This window comes from Verticillium alfalfae, genomic scaffold, assembly GCF_000150825.1.
Source record: "Verticillium alfalfae VaMs.102 supercont1.2 genomic scaffold, whole genome shotgun sequence".
NCBI classification, from domain to species: domain Eukaryota; kingdom Fungi; phylum Ascomycota; class Sordariomycetes; order Glomerellales; family Plectosphaerellaceae; genus Verticillium; species Verticillium alfalfae.
The window spans coordinates 1392459-1410214 of NW_003315037.1; the positions used below are offsets into that span (position 1 = coordinate 1392459).

At 57.5% G+C, this 17756-nt stretch overlaps 6 protein-coding genes across 6 annotated transcripts; 1 reads left to right on the plus strand and 5 right to left on the minus strand.

Moving 5' to 3' along the window:
• Nucleotides 1-1219: 1219 nt before the first annotated feature.
• VDBG_01883 (peroxisomal membrane protein pex16) lies at nucleotides 1220-2447 on the minus strand (the record flags this gene model as incomplete). The annotated part of the gene is made up of 2 exons (XM_003007649.1): nucleotides 1220-2190; nucleotides 2252-2447. The coding sequence occupies 2 exons, from the start codon at nucleotides 2445-2447 to the stop codon at nucleotides 1220-1222; spliced, it is 1167 nt and encodes a 388-aa protein (XP_003007695.1).
• Nucleotides 2448-3056: 609 nt separating this feature from the next.
• VDBG_01884 (nitrogen assimilation transcription factor nirA) lies at nucleotides 3057-5842 on the minus strand (the record flags this gene model as incomplete). The annotated part of the gene is made up of 5 exons (XM_003007650.1): nucleotides 3057-3822; nucleotides 3911-4145; nucleotides 4206-4324; nucleotides 4390-5531; nucleotides 5594-5842. The coding sequence occupies 5 exons, from the start codon at nucleotides 5840-5842 to the stop codon at nucleotides 3057-3059; spliced, it is 2511 nt and encodes an 836-aa protein (XP_003007696.1).
• A 1578-nt stretch (nucleotides 5843-7420) lies between these two features.
• VDBG_01885 (conserved hypothetical protein) lies at nucleotides 7421-8086 on the minus strand (the record flags this gene model as incomplete). The annotated part of the gene is made up of 2 exons (XM_003007651.1): nucleotides 7421-7789; nucleotides 7862-8086. 2 exons carry the CDS (start codon nucleotides 8084-8086, stop codon nucleotides 7421-7423), a joined length of 594 nt encoding a protein of 197 aa, XP_003007697.1.
• Nucleotides 8087-9608: 1522 nt separating this feature from the next.
• VDBG_01886 (transcription factor IWS1) lies at nucleotides 9609-11032 on the plus strand (the record flags this gene model as incomplete). The annotated part of the gene is made up of 3 exons (XM_003007652.1): nucleotides 9609-10145; nucleotides 10215-10693; nucleotides 10768-11032. 3 exons carry the CDS (start codon nucleotides 9609-9611, stop codon nucleotides 11030-11032), a joined length of 1281 nt encoding a protein of 426 aa, XP_003007698.1.
• Nucleotides 11033-11460: 428 nt separating this feature from the next.
• Nucleotides 11461-14028, minus strand: VDBG_01887 (protein kinase dsk1; the record flags this gene model as incomplete). Its single annotated transcript, XM_003007653.1, has 4 exons — nucleotides 11461-12390; nucleotides 12462-12721; nucleotides 12780-13795; nucleotides 13961-14028. The coding sequence occupies 3 exons, from the start codon at nucleotides 13624-13626 to the stop codon at nucleotides 11950-11952; spliced, it is 1548 nt and encodes a 515-aa protein (XP_003007699.1).
• A 259-nt stretch (nucleotides 14029-14287) lies between these two features.
• Nucleotides 14288-14936, minus strand: VDBG_01888 (predicted protein; the record flags this gene model as incomplete). The annotated part of the gene is made up of 2 exons (XM_003007654.1): nucleotides 14288-14576; nucleotides 14749-14936. The coding sequence occupies 2 exons, from the start codon at nucleotides 14934-14936 to the stop codon at nucleotides 14288-14290; spliced, it is 477 nt and encodes a 158-aa protein (XP_003007700.1).
• Between the last annotated feature and the right edge of the window lie 2820 nt (nucleotides 14937-17756).

Genomic DNA, 17756 nt, shown 5'->3' on the forward strand with positions numbered 1-17756 from the left:
TTCCTCCTGGTCAAGATCGATCCTGAAGAACCGTGACATGTGTGTGCTGTGCGTGCGTACGGGTGGGCGGGGTTCTGATCGAAGTCGGATCCCGCGGCTGCCAATACCCGCCCCCCCGCCACGCTCTCAAGCAAAAGGCCCAGCAGCAGTCCCGGGCCTGTCGTCGTCCCCTCTCACCGGTTCCATATTACTCACAGCACCATAGACAGGGATATTGGTGTGCGAGAGAGGAAGGGGGGGGGAGGGCCGGAGCCTGGTCGTGGACAAGGCGGGAAACAAACCAGGGCACCCACACACTCTGGGCCCGCGAATGAATGCTACAAGACTAATCATGGCGAAGCGAGGATGGATGCCTCTGCACTGGCGACGAGAAAAAGGAAAACCGCACCCCCGGCGTCTCACCTGGGGCGGCCTGGGCGGAACCATCTCCCCGAGCGAAGGATCGGCGCCAACGTGTTCCGCCGCCCCAACGTTATCCCAGCAACTTGGTCTCAAGTCGTGACCACATTCTTGTACCTGTCGCTCGAAATGCTCACCGGTCCAGTTGGCCAACTGCGTCGAGAGCCTCGAACATCTCTTGCATCTTGTTGGCCTGAGGCAGCCTCGCGTGTCGGGGTGTGCTTGCTTGCGTCCCTCATTCATGTGCGTCCGACAATAACAGACAGTACTTGCATCAACATGTCTCTTCGAATTCGGAGAGGAGGAGATCGAAGAAGGACGACGATTGGCCTAGTGGTCATGACCGCTGCCCTTCGACAAGCGAGGCGATGGAACGGGGCTCTGCCATTCTTCGGGTATTCCTCTGCCTTCGTTAGGTAGCCTGGCTAGCTCAGCAGTAGCGTAACGCCGCATGCTTGTCATGTAAAGTGGCGAGTGATCCGGCGGGCATCTGCACACGACGTAGAGTACCGCCCAATCTCCTGACTTGTGGCTTGTCCTCCCCTCCTCTTCCTTCTGGCGTGTCTGAGATGGGCAAAGTCCCGCATGTCTCGTGTCCGTATCCATTCCCGTACTCTTCCGATCAAGGTCCTGATCCGGCGAGATCATCTATCACGGTGAGAAAAAAGAACGATTGGACGCCACGTACCAGACCGCGCGACGACATGCGATCCAATGTGACCAGTGAGCCCGGTGAGAAGTGTGCTGCGGGTGGCTTATATATTTCCAGACCACACGGCCCAGCAGCGGGCACGCGGCTAATGGCCATAGCTGAGCGGTGCTATGCGCTCGTGCTGAAGTAGTAGTTTTCCCACAAGTACTCGTAGTCTTCCAAGATGCCTCCCACTATGCTGGGCATCCGAGACCTGACACCGCCCACCACGCCCTTCATGACCTTCTCGTAGAAAGCGCCCCTCATCGTCCACCAGCCCATGGCCCATGCCCTCTTGTTCCACTCGTCTCGCTCGAGTGGCGTCGTCCGGAAGCCGCGATCCCGTAGCTGTCGTGCGGCGTACTCGACGCTCAACCCCACTAGCCACGGCGTCCACGACCCCCTATCTTTACTCCGCGCCAACGCCAAAGCGTAAATGAGGGGCGCCAAAATGTGGAGCACCTCGGCGGCTTGGGCCTGGCCCTGGATCTGGTTCAACAGCTGAGGCGCGGGCTTGATGTCGTCCGAGGTGAGTACCTTGCCGAGCAGATAGCTACTGATGTCCCCGGGCCGGGGCAGTGACGGCAGGTTCATGCCAGTCCTGGGCATCGCCCATTCCTTCTCGTGGGCCTTGACGCCGTCGTCCACGTCCTCCACTGGGTCACCGCCGATGAGCTGCTGGAGCTCGTTCGCCGCGGCCGCCTGCTCCTCAGGGTCTTCGGGCACCGGCTCGCGCTCAGGGAGCACCGGCGTCACAAGAGGCCGCGAGCGCGTGATGCGCAACAGCAGCAGCCGGCACAGAGCCTTGATGGCTTCGAGGAGCACGACAACGCGCCACCGCCCACGGTTGCCACCCTTTCGTTTCGCTGCCATCTCCCACAGCAGCTGCGTATATGTGACCATCTGCAGGAGCATCGCGACGCGGCGATACATGGTGTTGCGTTGGGTCCAGAACTGTGTGTATCGATTGTGTGGGGATGGGATTTTGGTGATGGGCAGCCGTGAGAGGGCTCGCGTGAGAAGGGTGTCGTGGTAGAGCGACAGCAGCTGCACGCTCGAGTGGACAGTCTCGGAGGCTATCTCGGCGTCGCGAAAGCGACCTAGACGGTGCAAAGTCAGTTGCACGTTGGATGCCATCGTGTCCATGCGGAAGAGACGTACCTGGAATGACGTATGTGAGGGACCTCAGGCCAGATTCAATCTGAGAGACCTGGCTCCCGTTCTTGGTGATGAAATCTTCGTACTTTTGGAGCCATTTTGGCGGGAGAGATAGGACGCTGCCGATGGAGGAACGGTATGAAGAGGGTTGCGGTTTTGGCGTGTTGGACTTGGAAAGCCCGTTCAGTGGCGCGGGCATCGCATTGAAGGAGTAGCGCGCGCGACAAGTAGAGGTATCTTGACTATAGATTGAAAGGCGTAGAGCAGACGAGATGGAATTACAGAGGAGCGGGTATCGGAATAATGGCGCGACCGTGGTTTTGGCGATGATTGTGATGATGGGTGATGAGAGGGTAGTGGGAGGGGCTTCGTCGAGAGGCGCGTGTCATGGACGAAGCATCTCGTGGTTCGGCAGTCGTTCAACTGCCAGGCGCAACCGTCAATCAGCCGAGGCAGCTGCTTGCTGCTGGGGCGCTCATGCCCCATTCGGTGCAAGACGTGAGAGAGTCAGCTAGGTGGCCCGAGCGTCACTGAGTCGCCATGGCAGTAACTCCCGAGGTTGGTGAGGTGCCTAAGGTAGGTGCGGTACCTCACGTTGGCCTTCACCTCACAGCCATACTCCCAACATCTTCGATACAGCCTCGCGCAGGATGCACGAAACAGGCATGTATCGACGGCGCCAATGTCCTTTCATTCATACATTGTGCACTTGGGTATAAATCTCGTTCGCTGCTTGAACATTGCACTTCTCCCAGCCGTCGCCCTCCCTCGTACACATGTACATCCATCCAGGCCCGCGACTGTGTGTTCACAGCTTCTCAAACCCAGCATCGCGCAGCAGCTGTCCAGTCGGCAGCATTGGGCGCCCTTGCATGGGGAAGGGCCAGAACAGATGATTTTCCGCTGCGGCCGACATGGCAGCACGCGCATATGCCTTGCCTTCCGTCGTCTCTTCTTGTTCCCCGCTGCCAGATGCCAGCGCCGACAGCCCTTCAACAGAAGACATCTCTCGCGGGACTCCATCACCCGCGCCGGTACCCCATTCGCAGACAAAGTCCTCCTCGCGTACGTTGGGCGCAAAAAAGTTGAGACTACTCGTAAACGGCCTGGCGCTGCGCGCATACTCTTCCAGTGGCACGTCGTCACTGCCCATGTCCACCTCAATGTTCCACTTGTGCGCGAGGTAGCGAAGAATGTTGAGCGCCTGCTCGGCAAAGTGATGGCATGGCGACATTTCTTTCAGATCTTCGACGCCTTGTTTGATAGCCTGTGCTACGTGACTGTCGACAGAGTCCTTGGCTTCCTCAGAAGGGTTCATGATCCCTTCCTTCTTGTTTGACGACTGAGTCACCGGCGCGCTGATCGCAAGATGCATGATGGCCGATGTCAAAACAAAGTACGGCACGAACGATGGCGTGCGACGAAGAGTGTAGAGTTGAGAGTGCGAGCGGAGCAGGCCCTGAATCGCATCTGCCGCTTGCGAACAGACATCGCGGGGAGATATCTTTGAACCAATAATCCTCAGCTTGATCAGGGGTCGGAAAAGCAGCAGGATAGCAAAGTGATAGTACATGCTACCGCAGGAGTCAGCGTTGTGGGAAGGAAGAAAACAACGAAGTTCTCAGACCCAGACTACTGGTGAGAAAGTGAGGGGGGACCTACTGTGTGAAGAGAACGGCCGGCGTGAAATTATGGCCGAGACGGAGCACCTCGGGGATGCGGTCGTACCAATTAAGGTACTGCGTGTAGAGGCTGAGAAGGTCACGACTTGTCAAAGGTCGGCCGGGCGAGTGGAGGACATAAAGCGACTGGTGCACGAGTTCGCTCAGTTCACAGAAACACCGGTACACCGATCGTACATTGGAAGGCTGCTCCGCTGAGCGCTGCAGCGGCGCACCTGTACACAGAGTCAGTAGCGAACAGCAAGCAGAGGCTGGAATCGGTGGGAGTTTCATACCGTCGTCAGTATACGGAATCCACAGGGACGCCTCTATATCGTCGATGATGGCTGGTTTGGGAGGCAGGTGAGGATAACAGGAACACTGAGGTAGTGAGCCTGTCGCAAGGGACCAGGCACTTGATGAAAAGTATCGTTAGTTTGGGGCCTCAACCTTGGTTCCGCGTGATCATGAGAAACATACTGGTCAAGCCCAAAAGCGCCCCAGAACGTTGCGGCCTGCACGGCAAGCTCATCTGCATCTCCATCACCGTCGATTTGGTGGAGGCCCATTTCTATTGCAAGCCGGATGCTCTGACCCGCGTAGTACCAGCTCTCGGAATCGCGTCCGCAGCTAGCCTCGCGTATCGACATGATACCCAGCGCCTGGATGGTAGTCAAGGTGTGATGATCCTCCTCCAAGTAGAAGAGACGTTGGCTTTCCTTGAAGAAGTGATCTCCCGAAGTGTACGGGTCATCGGGAACGGCACGGGTGGACGGCTTTGTTGAGAACCGGCAGCCCAAGGCGAGTAGGGCGTTCACCAAAATGGGCGAGCAGTAGCGTGGCCTGCCTTCTTGAAAGTCTTTGAGAAAATGTTCCTTGCTCAAAGAAGCAAACGTGGGATATTCCCAGCAAAAGTAGAGCGCCAGAAGATGTTGAACAAGGACAATGTCTGTCGAGATGTTTGACCAGGTGCTGGCTGGCGCCTTCATCTTGGGAGCCTCGAGCGGTGCAAGGACCTGGTCGAGACCCCTATAGGACATGACACTTGTTTCGACATGTTCGCCGCCGAGAGAGTCGCCCCAGTAGCCAACCTTGTTCTGTGGTGGCTGATTGTTCCCGTCGGTGTTCCAATTCATCGAGTCAGGATGTGATTGGGAGGTGCTCCTCGTGCTGTGGCTGTATGAGGAAAAGTTCCATGGGCTGTTCGGGTCGAGTTCCTGTCTCAGGCCAGACGGCTGGCTGGCAGTCAATGGGCTTTTGTTAGACGGGCCGCCGCGTCCGAGTCCCAGGGTTGCGATGGGAGCCAGAGAAACTGCAGAAGATCCCGAGGCCTCTCCAGTTGACCGACCAAAAGATGGTACCGAGCCGCCAGGCGGCAGGGCCACTCCGAGCCAGTCGGATATGGCCTCTACGGACTGACCGCTGCGCAGGCGCTTGAGGACTTCCTCCCAAGCATCTGGCCGTACGAGGGCAGCGAAGACCTGATCGCTCGAGCGCTGTCGATAGCGCAGCTGCTCAATTTCAGTGCGGAGGTTCTCCTTGGACTGGCGGACCGGTATCTCGTAGACGCACTCAATGTCCTTTTGGCCCTGACAGCGACTACACGGTTTGCGTCCATCACACTGGATGAGGGACGCGCGAGTCAGTCGCGCTTTCTAGCAGCTGGCGGGGGCGGGGCACGTACCTTTGCCCGCTTCTTTCGACATTCTGTGCAGGCATTGGGGGTGACAATCCCCAGCCCTCGACGCCGTTTAGACAGCGGGTTGTGCGATGCTGTTGGTTGCTGGGCTGGTGTCGAGCCCGATGGGCCAACGGAGGGGGGTCCAGAGCTCGAGGGCGCGGATGGTGTTGAGTTGGATTGGGGTGCCGAGGGCGCGGCGGAGGAGGAGGCCTGGCCATCACCATCATGGCTGTCGCTGTTTGCCTCCTCCATCTTGGGAGACGCAGTGCGTTTCAGGATGGGCAATTTTTGCCGGATCGTCGGTTGAACGAGTCAAACCCAGCCTCCTTGGTCGGGAATTTGTATTACGGTCGCGGACAGGGAAGCTTTCGTGGTCGATTCAACATGCTGAGGCCCTCCGCGACCGGCGTATTGGCGGTTGTTAACTTGATTGATCGGCAATATGAAAGCAGAGTGGTTTGCGTTGTGAAGCGACGTTGGGCTATCTCATCTTCCGGTCAGCAGGACACTCTGCAGTTCAGGAACAGAATCGCGCTGGAGAGGTGAACCACGGGAAGTGAGGCATTCCAGTGCGCATCGTTCATGCCATGTGCGGGCAAGTACAGGCAGGCACAGGCAGGCGCGAAGGAGAGATGAAATCAACACTTGCGGGTAGCTTGCGTTCAATGGGGGGGGGGGGGGGAGCTCACGTCCGTCCAGCTGTATTCTAGCTCGCAGCCTCTGTTTGCCTAAGCTCCATGAAAGCAGCAGCAACAGTCAACAATGCGCCAAACAGCTTCGAGGATCGGGATGGCGGAAGCTCTTGGTAAGTTGTGCTTCTCAACAAATGGCAACGGGACAAGGGAGCGCAGACAGTCAGCTTGGTTTGTGCCTTCAACTGGGTCTCGCTTTTCGTCGTGTATATTGTTGGTTTGACCGTCTCGGAGGTTTTTGGCAGTCACGCGTGGAAGGAGATGCGCGGGGTTAGGTGAACATGGAAGGGAATTCAAGAAATCGAGGCCAGGATCTGACTTGCGACACTGAGCTTCGGTGCCACCCCAAAGCATTGCAACGAGCCTATGAACTGCGCAGTTCAGCTGGTGGCAGATGCAAGCCCCCTCACTGACAGCCGATGCCATCATCGGACCAGCATAACTAGGCCAATGGGGAGCTGATGCCGATGCCTGCTCGATGGGAATCCCACCCAATGGCCCCAGGGCTCAGTGGCGCTTGTTTCCCGTCCGAGCTTTCAGAGCTCGAGTTACACTGCGGAGGGCGAGCTCGGCACCTACCTGCCTGTAAGGTACCTGGGCAAGCCGGGGTAGAGACCTTCATTCGCGAGCAGACACGCCTGCTAAGCCGCCTAGCAGAAAGGAGCTATGTGATCCGTAGCGCGGCGCGCCAGACTACATGCAGCCTCCTGACGTCATAATGATGGTTCACATGTGCCCCGGTCGCCAGCGCAACACCGTTCCAAAGTCAATCGTTCTATATGTACCGCCCGGCAACATGGCAGATTTTTACAGATCTACCTCTCAGGCTTGTCGAACCCACCAAGTTACGTACAAGAGACTAGATCCTGCATTGCCTTCCCTGCTCGGTGCGTATTCATGGGGCCCTGCTTGTGGCAGTTTGGTGGCATCGGCGATCACGCTGGCCGGCGGCTGTTACCTGCAAAATCGCATTCATGCATATATCGGCTTTTTGTTCCGTTCAGCCCCCCCCCCCCGGTGTATGCTACAAAAGTCCTCATAACCTAGTCCATACGAAACCCATCCGTGCAAGTTTGCACTTCCAAGGCCTGACAAAAGAAATGGTCTCACGGAGCTAGTCGTGAACGACTGCCGCTTCTCAATAGCCCTTACTCGGGGATCGCCCGTACTTCACCGGACTTCGGCTGTAGTCTCCCTTACTTGGACTCCTTCTCGACGGTGTTTGCGGGGGCGGCAGAATAGTCTTGCGGAACGGCGGTGATGCGCCATCCGTGTCTGTTCCGTCGGCGTCAAAGTCGAGCTGCCGGCGATGAGATGGCGTCTGTATCGGCACCCACATGTAGGCCTGCGCTGAGTCGCCTGGGAATCCCGAGGGCTGCGGGTGGTGGCCCACGTCGGCTGCTGCATTGGAAGGAACGGGGTGCACGGCCTTGGCGCTCGTTCCTATCTGCACATGGCTCCAGGCGTTGAGTCCGAGGCAGAGAAGCAAGATGCCAAAGAAGAAACACTACAAAGACGACAGATGATTAGTAAATGCTCAGTGATCGCAAGAACGCCAAGAGCGCAGACAACAGCGTACCCAGGCATGAAGGCTCATGGTTCCAGCAAATTCGTTGATAACCTCTGCCACCTGTTTGGCCGTGTTCTTGACCCGCATGATGGACTCCGGGTCCTGAATGCGGCACTCGTCCCACTCATCGCACATGGGCTTCAACGCAGGCCTGTCCTTCTTCTCGCAGCCATTGAGGATGTACTGGTGTTGCATTCGAGTGCCTTGGTGACATGTCTCGCCGCGCCGCGTCATGGGCGTTGCAATGTCTTGTGCTGACGTGGAGAACAGAGACTAGCTAAGTAGAGAACACACTGACGACTGCCGACGTTGACGAAGAAGGTCATCCATTGGGCCAGGTTGTCGGGCATATTCGGGTTCTGGTTGATTGTCTGGACAATGGTCTCGAACCAGCTCTTTGACGCGCCTGATTTCTTCTTTGAGCCCTTGCCGCCCTGTTTTTTCTGCCGTTGATATCCATCCTCGTCTTCCGAATCAGATGCAGACGTCTCTCGCGACGAGTCGTAACGCACGTTGCCGACGTCCCGGTCATAGTTGTGCCGCTTCGCTTGCGCAGCGCCCCGGCATGGTCGCGGTGAGCTCGTGAGATCTCGCCTTTGCCCGGCATATGTCGCTTGAGGTGTTGGCCGGGTGACCTTGCATAGCGCAGGTTCTTGTTGATCCTGGAAGGAGACATGCGCCCATGTTGAGGTCCGTGGTGCGATCAACGTCGGGTGTGTCGTTGGGAAGATCCGAGGCTTCAGTCAGCGCAGGACTGCTCTCGGCCTCCGAGAAGAGTGTCTCATCGAAAGGCTTGCGTGGAGTCGTGAAGGCGGGATTCCTGAAAGGTGGTGCCGTGTTGGTATGTTGGATGCGTGGCGAGAAGAGGGAGGTTTGAGGCAACGGAGGCAAGGGCTTCGATGGGCTGTTGGCAAATGGGTTCGGTCGGCCGGAGCTCAACTTGCTGGGAGAACTGAAATCTGCAGCCAGGTTAGCGCTGAAGTGCGAGATCCAAGGCAGGAGTGAGGGTCTGAAGAAGGAAGACGCACCGATGCGAGTCGCCTGGCTTTTGGCGACATGAGAAAATGGACTGGTGGCATCCAATGGGCCCCTTTGATCTTGGTATTCCCACTCCATGGGACTTTCGTACGTTCTGCGATCCATGCTTAATGTAGTATTTTCCGCCCAAGAACTGCTTTGGTCAAGACTGTAACGAAGGAGAAGAACAAGGGCGCAACGGTCGCAACATAGGGCGTGCGCTCCAGGCGGAAAATGAGATGGCCTGGACGTCTGGAATTCTGTCGGCATCCAAAGTAAACATTGCCCCTCGCCTCAGGCAACGCGACCCGCTCGCCGGCCGCTTCATGCCCGCGCGAGCTCTTCCACACTACCGAAGTTTACCCGCCAGCCTGTACGTACCGAGCCCGCGGCGCGTTTATCTGGGAGCAGAGAGAGAGAAGGAAAGTCTGGGCATTGAATAGGCCAGACGCTTGGACCATCGTCACTTCTATGTTCCATACCTCACTTTTCGGGTCGAGGCTAGACCTCCCATCCTCTCTCAACTAGGTAGATGCTATAATCTTCACGCGACATCCGACGGCATCGGCAAATCCTCTTCACGCCATAAACTCACTACGGCACACTCAAAGAAGCACCCGAAACACGCTGATTTGCACGAGGAAACCCACTCACTACGGAAAGGAGAGCCGTCTCACGGCCTAGACACTTTCTTTGATACCTGCTCTTGTCGACGTCGGGTCGCCACAAACTCTTCACAATGTCCGACATCGAGTCCCTTCCAGGCTCTCCGGCCGCCGTCGGTCAAGATACCGTCGACGATGTTGAGGAGCCCCATGAGGGCGTCGACGGAGCCACGGCCGAGGACCTCTCCGACGTCGAGTCCGACGCCCTTTCCGAGATTGACGAGAATCAATTCGAAGACTACGACCCCGAGACGGCGAACATTGAGGATCGTCCCGTAGCCGTGGACGAGGATGTTGCAAAGACCCTGAAGGCCTCCAAGAGGAAGCAGACGGACGGCGACAAGACGAGGAAGCCGAAGGAGGGCCGCCGCGAGAAGAAGCGCTCGCGCGCCGACGAGGACGAGGCTGCGGATGGCGACTTTGATGAGAGCAGGCCATCGCGTAAATCCCGCCGCGGCGCAGAGCCGCGACCCCGCGCGCAGAAACCATCGCCCCAGCCAGAGAACGAGGACCATCTCTCGCCTGAGGAGCGAAGGCAAAGAGCGATCGACCGGACGCTGGACGGTGTCTTCAAGAAGCCTACAAAGAGGAGAAAGAGGAAGGACGAGGAGGTATGTGTTCGCCAAGCTCTAGGTTCCGATGGACGTGATAGGGCTATGGCTTACTAACGTTTACGACAGGACTTGGAAGACGAGATTGACGATCACATTGCCTCGCTGAAGCTTCGCATGGAAGGTGCCTGCGAGTCGGACAACAAGGCTCGTGAGGCCGGCCAGCCCGCCGTCCACAAGCTAAAGTTGCTGCCAGAGGTCACCGCTCTGCTGAACCGTACTACCGTTCAGCACGCCGTGCTCGACCCGGACACCAACTTCCTCCAGCACGTCAAGTTCTTCCTCGAGCCCCTCAACGACGGCAGTCTACCCGCGTATAACATTCAGCGAGACATCTTTACCGCGCTTTGCAACCTGACCCTAGAGAAGGAAGTCCTCCTCAGTTCCGGCATCGGCAAGGTCGTCCTCTTCTACAAACACTCGAAGCGGCCCGAAGTCAGCATCAAGCGCATGGCCGACCGCCTCCTCGGCGAATGGAGCCGTCCCCTGCTGAAGCGCACCGACGATTACAGGAAGCGTCAGATTGAAACGCGCGACTACGACTACGAGTTTGTCCACCCCCACCCCACATTCAGAAGACCCCGGTGACCCCTCCCTGCTAACAAGTTTGTCTCCTCTCCAGCGCTCACAAGGCCTCCCTGCGCAACGCAAACTCGCAGTACACACTCGCCCAGCGTCCCTCCATCTCGGCCCGCGACGCCGAGCGCGAGCGCTTCCTCGCCAACGGCGTCAAGAGCAACCGCGCCCGCCCCGGCGGCCTGCCTGCCAGCTACAGCATCGCCCCCGTGAGCACGTTCGACCCGACGACGGCGCCCGACCACCGCCCCATCGGCGCCAGCGGCGCAGAGGCCTTCCGCAAGATGACCCAGAAGGCGAAGAAGCGTTGAGCAGTGTGGAGATGTAGTAGATTTTGGTGAGGTGGGGCGACGCCCGTTCAAGAGGGCATGTCAACGGTAGGGATTGGGGATACGGCGTTTGGGCTCTTGTCATGTCAGATAGGGATATCGCGATTTTGTGGCCCCCTCCGCCTGCTCGAGACCGCTGCGCGCTCCGCGTGGCGATTTTCTGTCTCGTCGAGATTGGCACCAATTCACAAGATTTGAACATCAAAACCCGACCCACAATGGCGCCCCTTTCTTCATCATTCGCCGTGTGTATATGGCCATGCATGTATTGCGAAAGAGGACCTACAGAGAAGAGAGAGCGGCGGGACGCAAGATGCACGCATTGCACGACCTTGGGCTGCGTGGACTGATTGACGAGCTTATTTCACATGTCATCGCAACTCGTGTGGCCACTTGTGAAAGACGTGCAGTGATCACGCAGTAGTGCCCCGACATGACCCGTGGACTCTCAATTGAGTGCTCACTTTGATTCCAAGGCACAAACTCCATGAAAAAGTCAGTGGTCTATCTATCCGTCATGCAGACCGACAAGCCATGAATAACAAGCTCCCAGCTGCGGTACTCCTCAAACCGGTTCCACCAATTGTGGTGTAGGCTGCTCGGCGTATAGCAATGTGTAGTGTAGCAACGTCGGCATGTCCCTGTTTCCTCGGCCCATCCTCTGTTCGTCCAGTGCACGTGTTTGTTTAGCCTCTCACAACAACGCTCTTCCTTAGACGTGGAGGCACAGCCATTGCCCAGACTTAAAACCCGCAACGAGAGGAACCAAGCAAACGTTGACCAGCGATGTGTTGTGTTGTGACGAGACGAGGAAGGGCTCAGCACCTTTCGTATCCCCAAGTTGTCCTGTGCGGTGTGAAGTGTGTTCCGATTCATGTTGTCGTACGTAGTGAAATCCACTACCGTTTCCTGATCTCTGTTGCCCAGCCCTCAATACCTTCGCCGCGGCCTCCCACCTCAAGGCCCTGAACCTTAATTCCCTTCATGCCAAGCGTGTCAGTGAGCCACGCGTGTCCAGCCATGCCGCCAGCATTGGCACGCTTTTCTGGAACGAGCTCGAGCATGGGGCCAAGGAAGTCGGCGATGCGCTTAGCCTCCTCTTCTTTGAAATGGTACTTCTCTCTTAGCACATCGGATAAAGCCCAATGACGGAGCCTGTGGATGTTGCGTAGTTCGCCCTTGCGATTGAAGATCTCCTGAGACCACTTCCCAGACAAGCAAAGCGATTTCGGAAATGGGCCGAGAAGCTCAATTATTTGAGCAATGTGGTCGTCGTCTTTGCCGTACTTGGTACCGGACTGGGGGTCAAAAAGATAATCGCCCGTGATGAGCTCAAATGTCTGTCACTGGTCAGCGACTCGTCAAAAGGAGATAGTGTGCGTCGACGTGGACAGGATCTTGAAGGTCTTACCATCGCAGCCATGCTCCAGACATCGGTGCTCGCACCCCATTTCGCACCCAGAATGACCTCGGGGGAACGATACTGCCTAGTTTGAATATCATTGGTGAAATGATGGTTGACCCAGCAGGCATTGCCGAGGTCGGCAATCTTGACGCTGATGACCTCGAGTGTGAAGCCATCGTCCGCCTTGCGCCTTCTCGCCAGACGATGCCGACGAGCTGCTCGCCTTGTCGAGGGAGATACCAGAGACCTCCCTGGTGAGAAGATCGCTGTACAAGCGACGTCAGCATTCACTGTCGTGATGGGACATTGCAGAAGGAAACGTACGCGGTCTTTTCACGCTGCTTCTGGTCGGCGCTCTTGTCACGCTTTGGCGAGTTTTCTTTGGATTTGCCTGTGACAACTCGTCAGTCGATGTCTTTCTCCCCAAATGGCATGCATGGATGGGGGCAGGTGGGGGGTTGCAGGCCTCCATCGTGATGACCGATGCGGTGTGCGCGGGGCTGATTGGAAGGTGGGGTAGAGTGCGAGGAGGGGGCTGCATTCTTGCGCGACCGCACATACCTTCGTGCAGCATCTGCCCGAGGCTGCTGTGAGACTCGGACGATGGGAACATGTTGTTTTGGTTGAAACTCGCATTGAGGGGAGAGGGTAGAGGTTGGCTGCCGGTGATGAGAGTTCTTCTCCTCCTGCGGCCGTTACGGTTGCCTTCCTTCTCGCTCGTGTCGCTCTTAACGACCTTCTTGACAATCTGCTCGACGTCGCCAATCTCAATCAAGACGTTTTCGGGCTTCAGGTCGGTATGGATGATGCCGCATTCGCGGTGGAGGTAGTCGAGACCCAGCAGGACCTGCTTCGTGATTTGCTTGACCAAGGGCATGGGGATTCCCCTATGGTTCCACTTCTTGATCAGGCCGAGCAGGTTCTCGCCCAAGACCTCAAAGACCATGCAGACGTGGGTGCCATTGGGTCCCTTGTGGTCGAACGAGTCGAGAAGGCTGACGACGTGCTTCCGGCCAGGGTGGTTGGGCTTGGCCTGGACAATCTTGTTGAGGAGCTTGATCTCGTCGACGGCGGTTTCGGTGTAGTGGCGGCGGAGCGAACGACCTTGAGCGCAACGTGCTTGCCGGCCGTATTGTCCCGCGAGAGCCAGACAGTCGAGAAGTGACCCCATCCAAGCTTTCGCACGACCGTGTATTTTCCATCCTTAAAGCGCTCCCCGATCTGGACGGGGGTGATAACACCCTTGCAGTAGTCCTCAGAGTCTTCCCTCGTCGGCGGTGTTTTCTTGCTCGTCTGACGACGGGGACGATGGCGACGCCATGGCGGACAGTTGATGGGCTCTGCGTGGAGAGAAGAGTGGTTAGCAGGTGGTAACAGAAGAGGTGGTGGGCGCCGCAAGCGCCCGACAAAAGAAACGGCGGTGCAAAATTGGCGGGGAAGCTGAGGGTTTCGCGACCGGGCCTAGGCAGCGCGGCGGGTAGGTACAACATTTCGGGCAGCAGAACCTTGTTTTGATGAAGCTCATCTTCGCGACATTGCGCGCAAAGCGCAATCAGGTTGACAAGGGAAACTCGTAAAGCAAAAGGCAAAAGGCGAAGGAATGGTGCAGTGGGAGAGTGCCAGAACCGGATCCGGTTCAACGACTGTCGCCGGGTTAAGCCATGTGGTGAGGATGGAACAAGCAGAACACAACTTGAGGTGTGCCCGACGAGGCGGGCGGGTCTCTCTTTGAGGCACGGAGCAGGGGGGCGAGAAGAGTGCGAGGAGGGGGGGGGAGATGGTAGGCCAGTTATGCCCAGCAAAATGCTGATGAAGAACGATAGGACAAGAGGTTAGGGGGACGTGGAGCTGAGCGGGAGCAGCAGACTGGACAGGAACAGCCTCCTCCCCCCCTGCGATGTGCATGCCACTGGGCAGCTTGCAGCGTGTGCCGCCGCCTGCGTACCGCCTGCCAGCCTCTGATGATGATCAGGCCTTGCCTCTGACCGGTTCTGATAGGTCTGAGCGGCGCTCGCGTGGGTGCTGTTCGAGTCGCCTGCTCGCCTCTTCGCCTGGCCGCAGCAGCCCGCCTGTACAGCTAGGCCCGTGTTTCGACCCCAGTAGCGTCTCTCGTGTCTTTTCCTGCTTGCTTCCTCCACCCCGCCACATGAGCCTGACCCCGACCGAGTCGCAAAAATAAATGGCGCGGGCCTGTAAATCAACATGGGAAGGAGGGGGAGGGCAGCGCGCGCACAAATGATGTTCATGTCAAGTGAAAAAAAAGGAGACAGCGAGGAAAGTCGAATGGACATACTGGGGAGTTTCTGTGGTTATGATGGGCTTGAGGGCTTCCTTCTTCTTCTTCTTGGGCGCCCCCGCGCTCCCGTTGGCGACGGCAGATGTTGCGACAGGCTCGAGTTCAGGGTCGGGATCGGACTTTTGCGTGGCCGAGGCCTTCTGCGCTGCCGCAGCCTCTTGGGCCTGTTCCTGCTCGCCGGCCATGCTGTGTTGCTGTGATGCGCGGTCACTGTTGTTCTCTCGACGCAGCGGTGGTCAATTGGTGGGTGGCGATTGTCTACCCAGCTTGGATCTGGATTCTGGTCAGATCGGGGTTGGTTGAGGTGCTGTCAGGGCGATAGTCGGTTTGCGGTTGCTCGGCTCGGTCGCGCACGCAAGTTCTGTGCATGCAATTCGTGCGGGTCGCCGTGGTGAGATAAGATGATCGGGCCTCCGCGTTGTCAGAGGGGGAACCCGTGCTAGGGTGATACCAAGTGCTGCTGGTCGTGGGGAGAGGCTCCTTGCGTGCGCGAGAAGATTGTAGTCGGCGCTTCGGTCGACTGGTGCTGTGTTGCCTGGGGGTTAGGGTTTTGGGGTTCGGTCAAGCAGAAGCCAAGATTCCGGGTGTAGTTCAAGCGCGATGCAGTGCAGATGGGGGATCGCGCGCGATGGTGAGGAGTGTCTAGAGTCTAGAGTCTAGTTGCGGATGGGGTGGTGCAGGTCAAGACGTAGTCCGTAGCGAGAGTTGCGTTTCGGATGACTTGAGGCTGAGGACGTCACTGAATTCGCGCGCGCTTGTGCTGTGGTGGCATCCGTCTTGACGATATGTACTTGGGGGCCGGCGCGGGGTAGTTGTCGGTGTCGGCGCAAAAGAAAGCTCAGGGCAGCAAGTCGAGGCCTCGTTCGGTCTCTGTTGCGGGAGAATGGGGAGGCAATGATGATGCAAAGGTGGACGGGAAGCAAGCTGTTCAAGGCTGGGTGAGAGTCGGAAGACCGGGGCCAGAGGATGCAGGATCCTCAGAGGCAGGACGAGTAACCTGAACCGATGTGTTGGGCTGCAACAGAACGGGAAGGAAGCGTCAACAACAGCCGCAGCGATGGAGGGGGGCCAGTAGAGCATGCGTGCGAGCGTGCGAGCCCGAGAGGGCGTGATGATGTAAAGGCGCGGCTGGGCCACCCCTGGCAGGCGGAGCTTGTCAAGATTCAATGCAAGCAAGCAACCCTGACTGTTGGTCGGTCTTGGGTCTGAGAGGCCCTGACAGAGTCGTTGAAGGATTGCGCGGGGCGACAGGGCGGTCGGATAAGCAAGCAAGCAGTCAACAAGCACTGTGTCGGCGGCACGAGGTACACGTAGATGTGATGGATGTAGTTCACTTGTCGTTGATGGAGACATGGTTATCAGCTGTTACATTGCCATGTGTAGATGGTGATCTGATCAGGGACACCTAGGCAACTGGAGGACGCCGTGGAGCAGCGCTGTCGATTCAGGGCGGTGTTAGTCCACGGGCAGGCCCCGAAGCCAGGGCACCTACCGTAGGTGCCTACCTACCTGTAAGTGAGGTGCCTGTAGCTGGAAATTGTTGGGGTTGCCAGGCGCCTGCCTGCCTGCCTGCCTGCCTGCCTGGGTAGCTGCGGTGCAGGTCCACAACAGTGGACATGCCACTGCCACCACGTAGCTATCTAGGTAGGAGGGTACCCTTCCTACATACTACTTCACTGCCTAGGCACCTTGGTAGTGAGAACAACAAACCACCCTGTACTGAATACACTTGGATAGGATGCTCCTGCTAACTGCAAGATGCATGGGTATGGATTCCGCATATGCGCTGCATCGCCAGTTCCCAAGTCAGTCAGGTCGATATACGAACTGGCTGGGACATAGCACGTCTACATGTTGAGCTCGGGGAACTGCACCTGCTGAAGCAGCTTGGAGGCGGCCCCCCAAACCGCAGCCATGGCAAAAATGCTGAGGTCGATGCTTTTGGTTCCAGCAATGAGGTCACAGCGGGTCAGTCACACAACGTCGGCCCCACCACTTTTCTTGGGAGGGGCACCTTCTGTCCATGGTACGCACACGCGCGTTTCTTGGGAACTCTCGTCATGGTCCATTTTGAGTTCTCGTCGTGTACACACACCTACTCTAGGGTAGGTAGGTTTCGACATGAGTGCTCAAAAGGGCACATTGATCCATCTTGCCCGCCAGGAGCATATGGACGAACTGCTAGCTACTCAGTCACGACACAGCATCCAGCCGTTCGACCTGTCATCAGTTCAACCTTCTGTACCGCCGTCTCTATCCCAGCCCCTCCAACCCCTCCCCTCAAGCCCAGGATCCTGGCCCTGCTTGGCTGCCTCTGGGTGTGCCTGGTTGACCCTGCGAATCATGGCCCCAGTCGTCCCTTCACAGTCACGTTTCGAGAGGAAAAGGGCATCTCCTATGACTTTTCCAGCCACATGCTGTCGAATCTGCATTCGCATTGGGCCAGCACCCAGCTTGGGGTCATTGTTCGCCCTTGTCGCCTGACCACCCTTCCATCACAGGACGCTCAAGGACGTTCCATCGGACCACGGCCATCAGGACAGACAGCTCTTGGCTGCGGGAACGCCACTTTCTGCACAGCATCTGTCACATTCACCGACATTCAGACATGCGCGAAGAGAAGGATTCCATACCGAGGTAGGTGCTCGAAATCCAATACGCTGACTAAGCCGACCAGTCTCCTTTCATTGCCATGCCATGTTTACTGGTTACACGATGATGAAGAACGCTGGACGCTCGCATCACACGAATTGTTCCGGTGCTGTGATACCCCCTTGAACCTCTATGGCAGTAACAGGCGTGTTATCCGCCACGGCAGTCTCATCGCGGCGCCGGATAAACGACTTGAGCGTCTGCAACGCATCTGCGAGTGGTGGACGTTCAACCCAATATTCCTTCATCAGCTTTACGGCGTATCTTCAAAGCGCTTCAACACTTGCCGTTGCCGTTGCCGTCGTCGGCGAGGGTGACAGTTCCGCGTGTGACTTGTCGAAACCATTTATCAA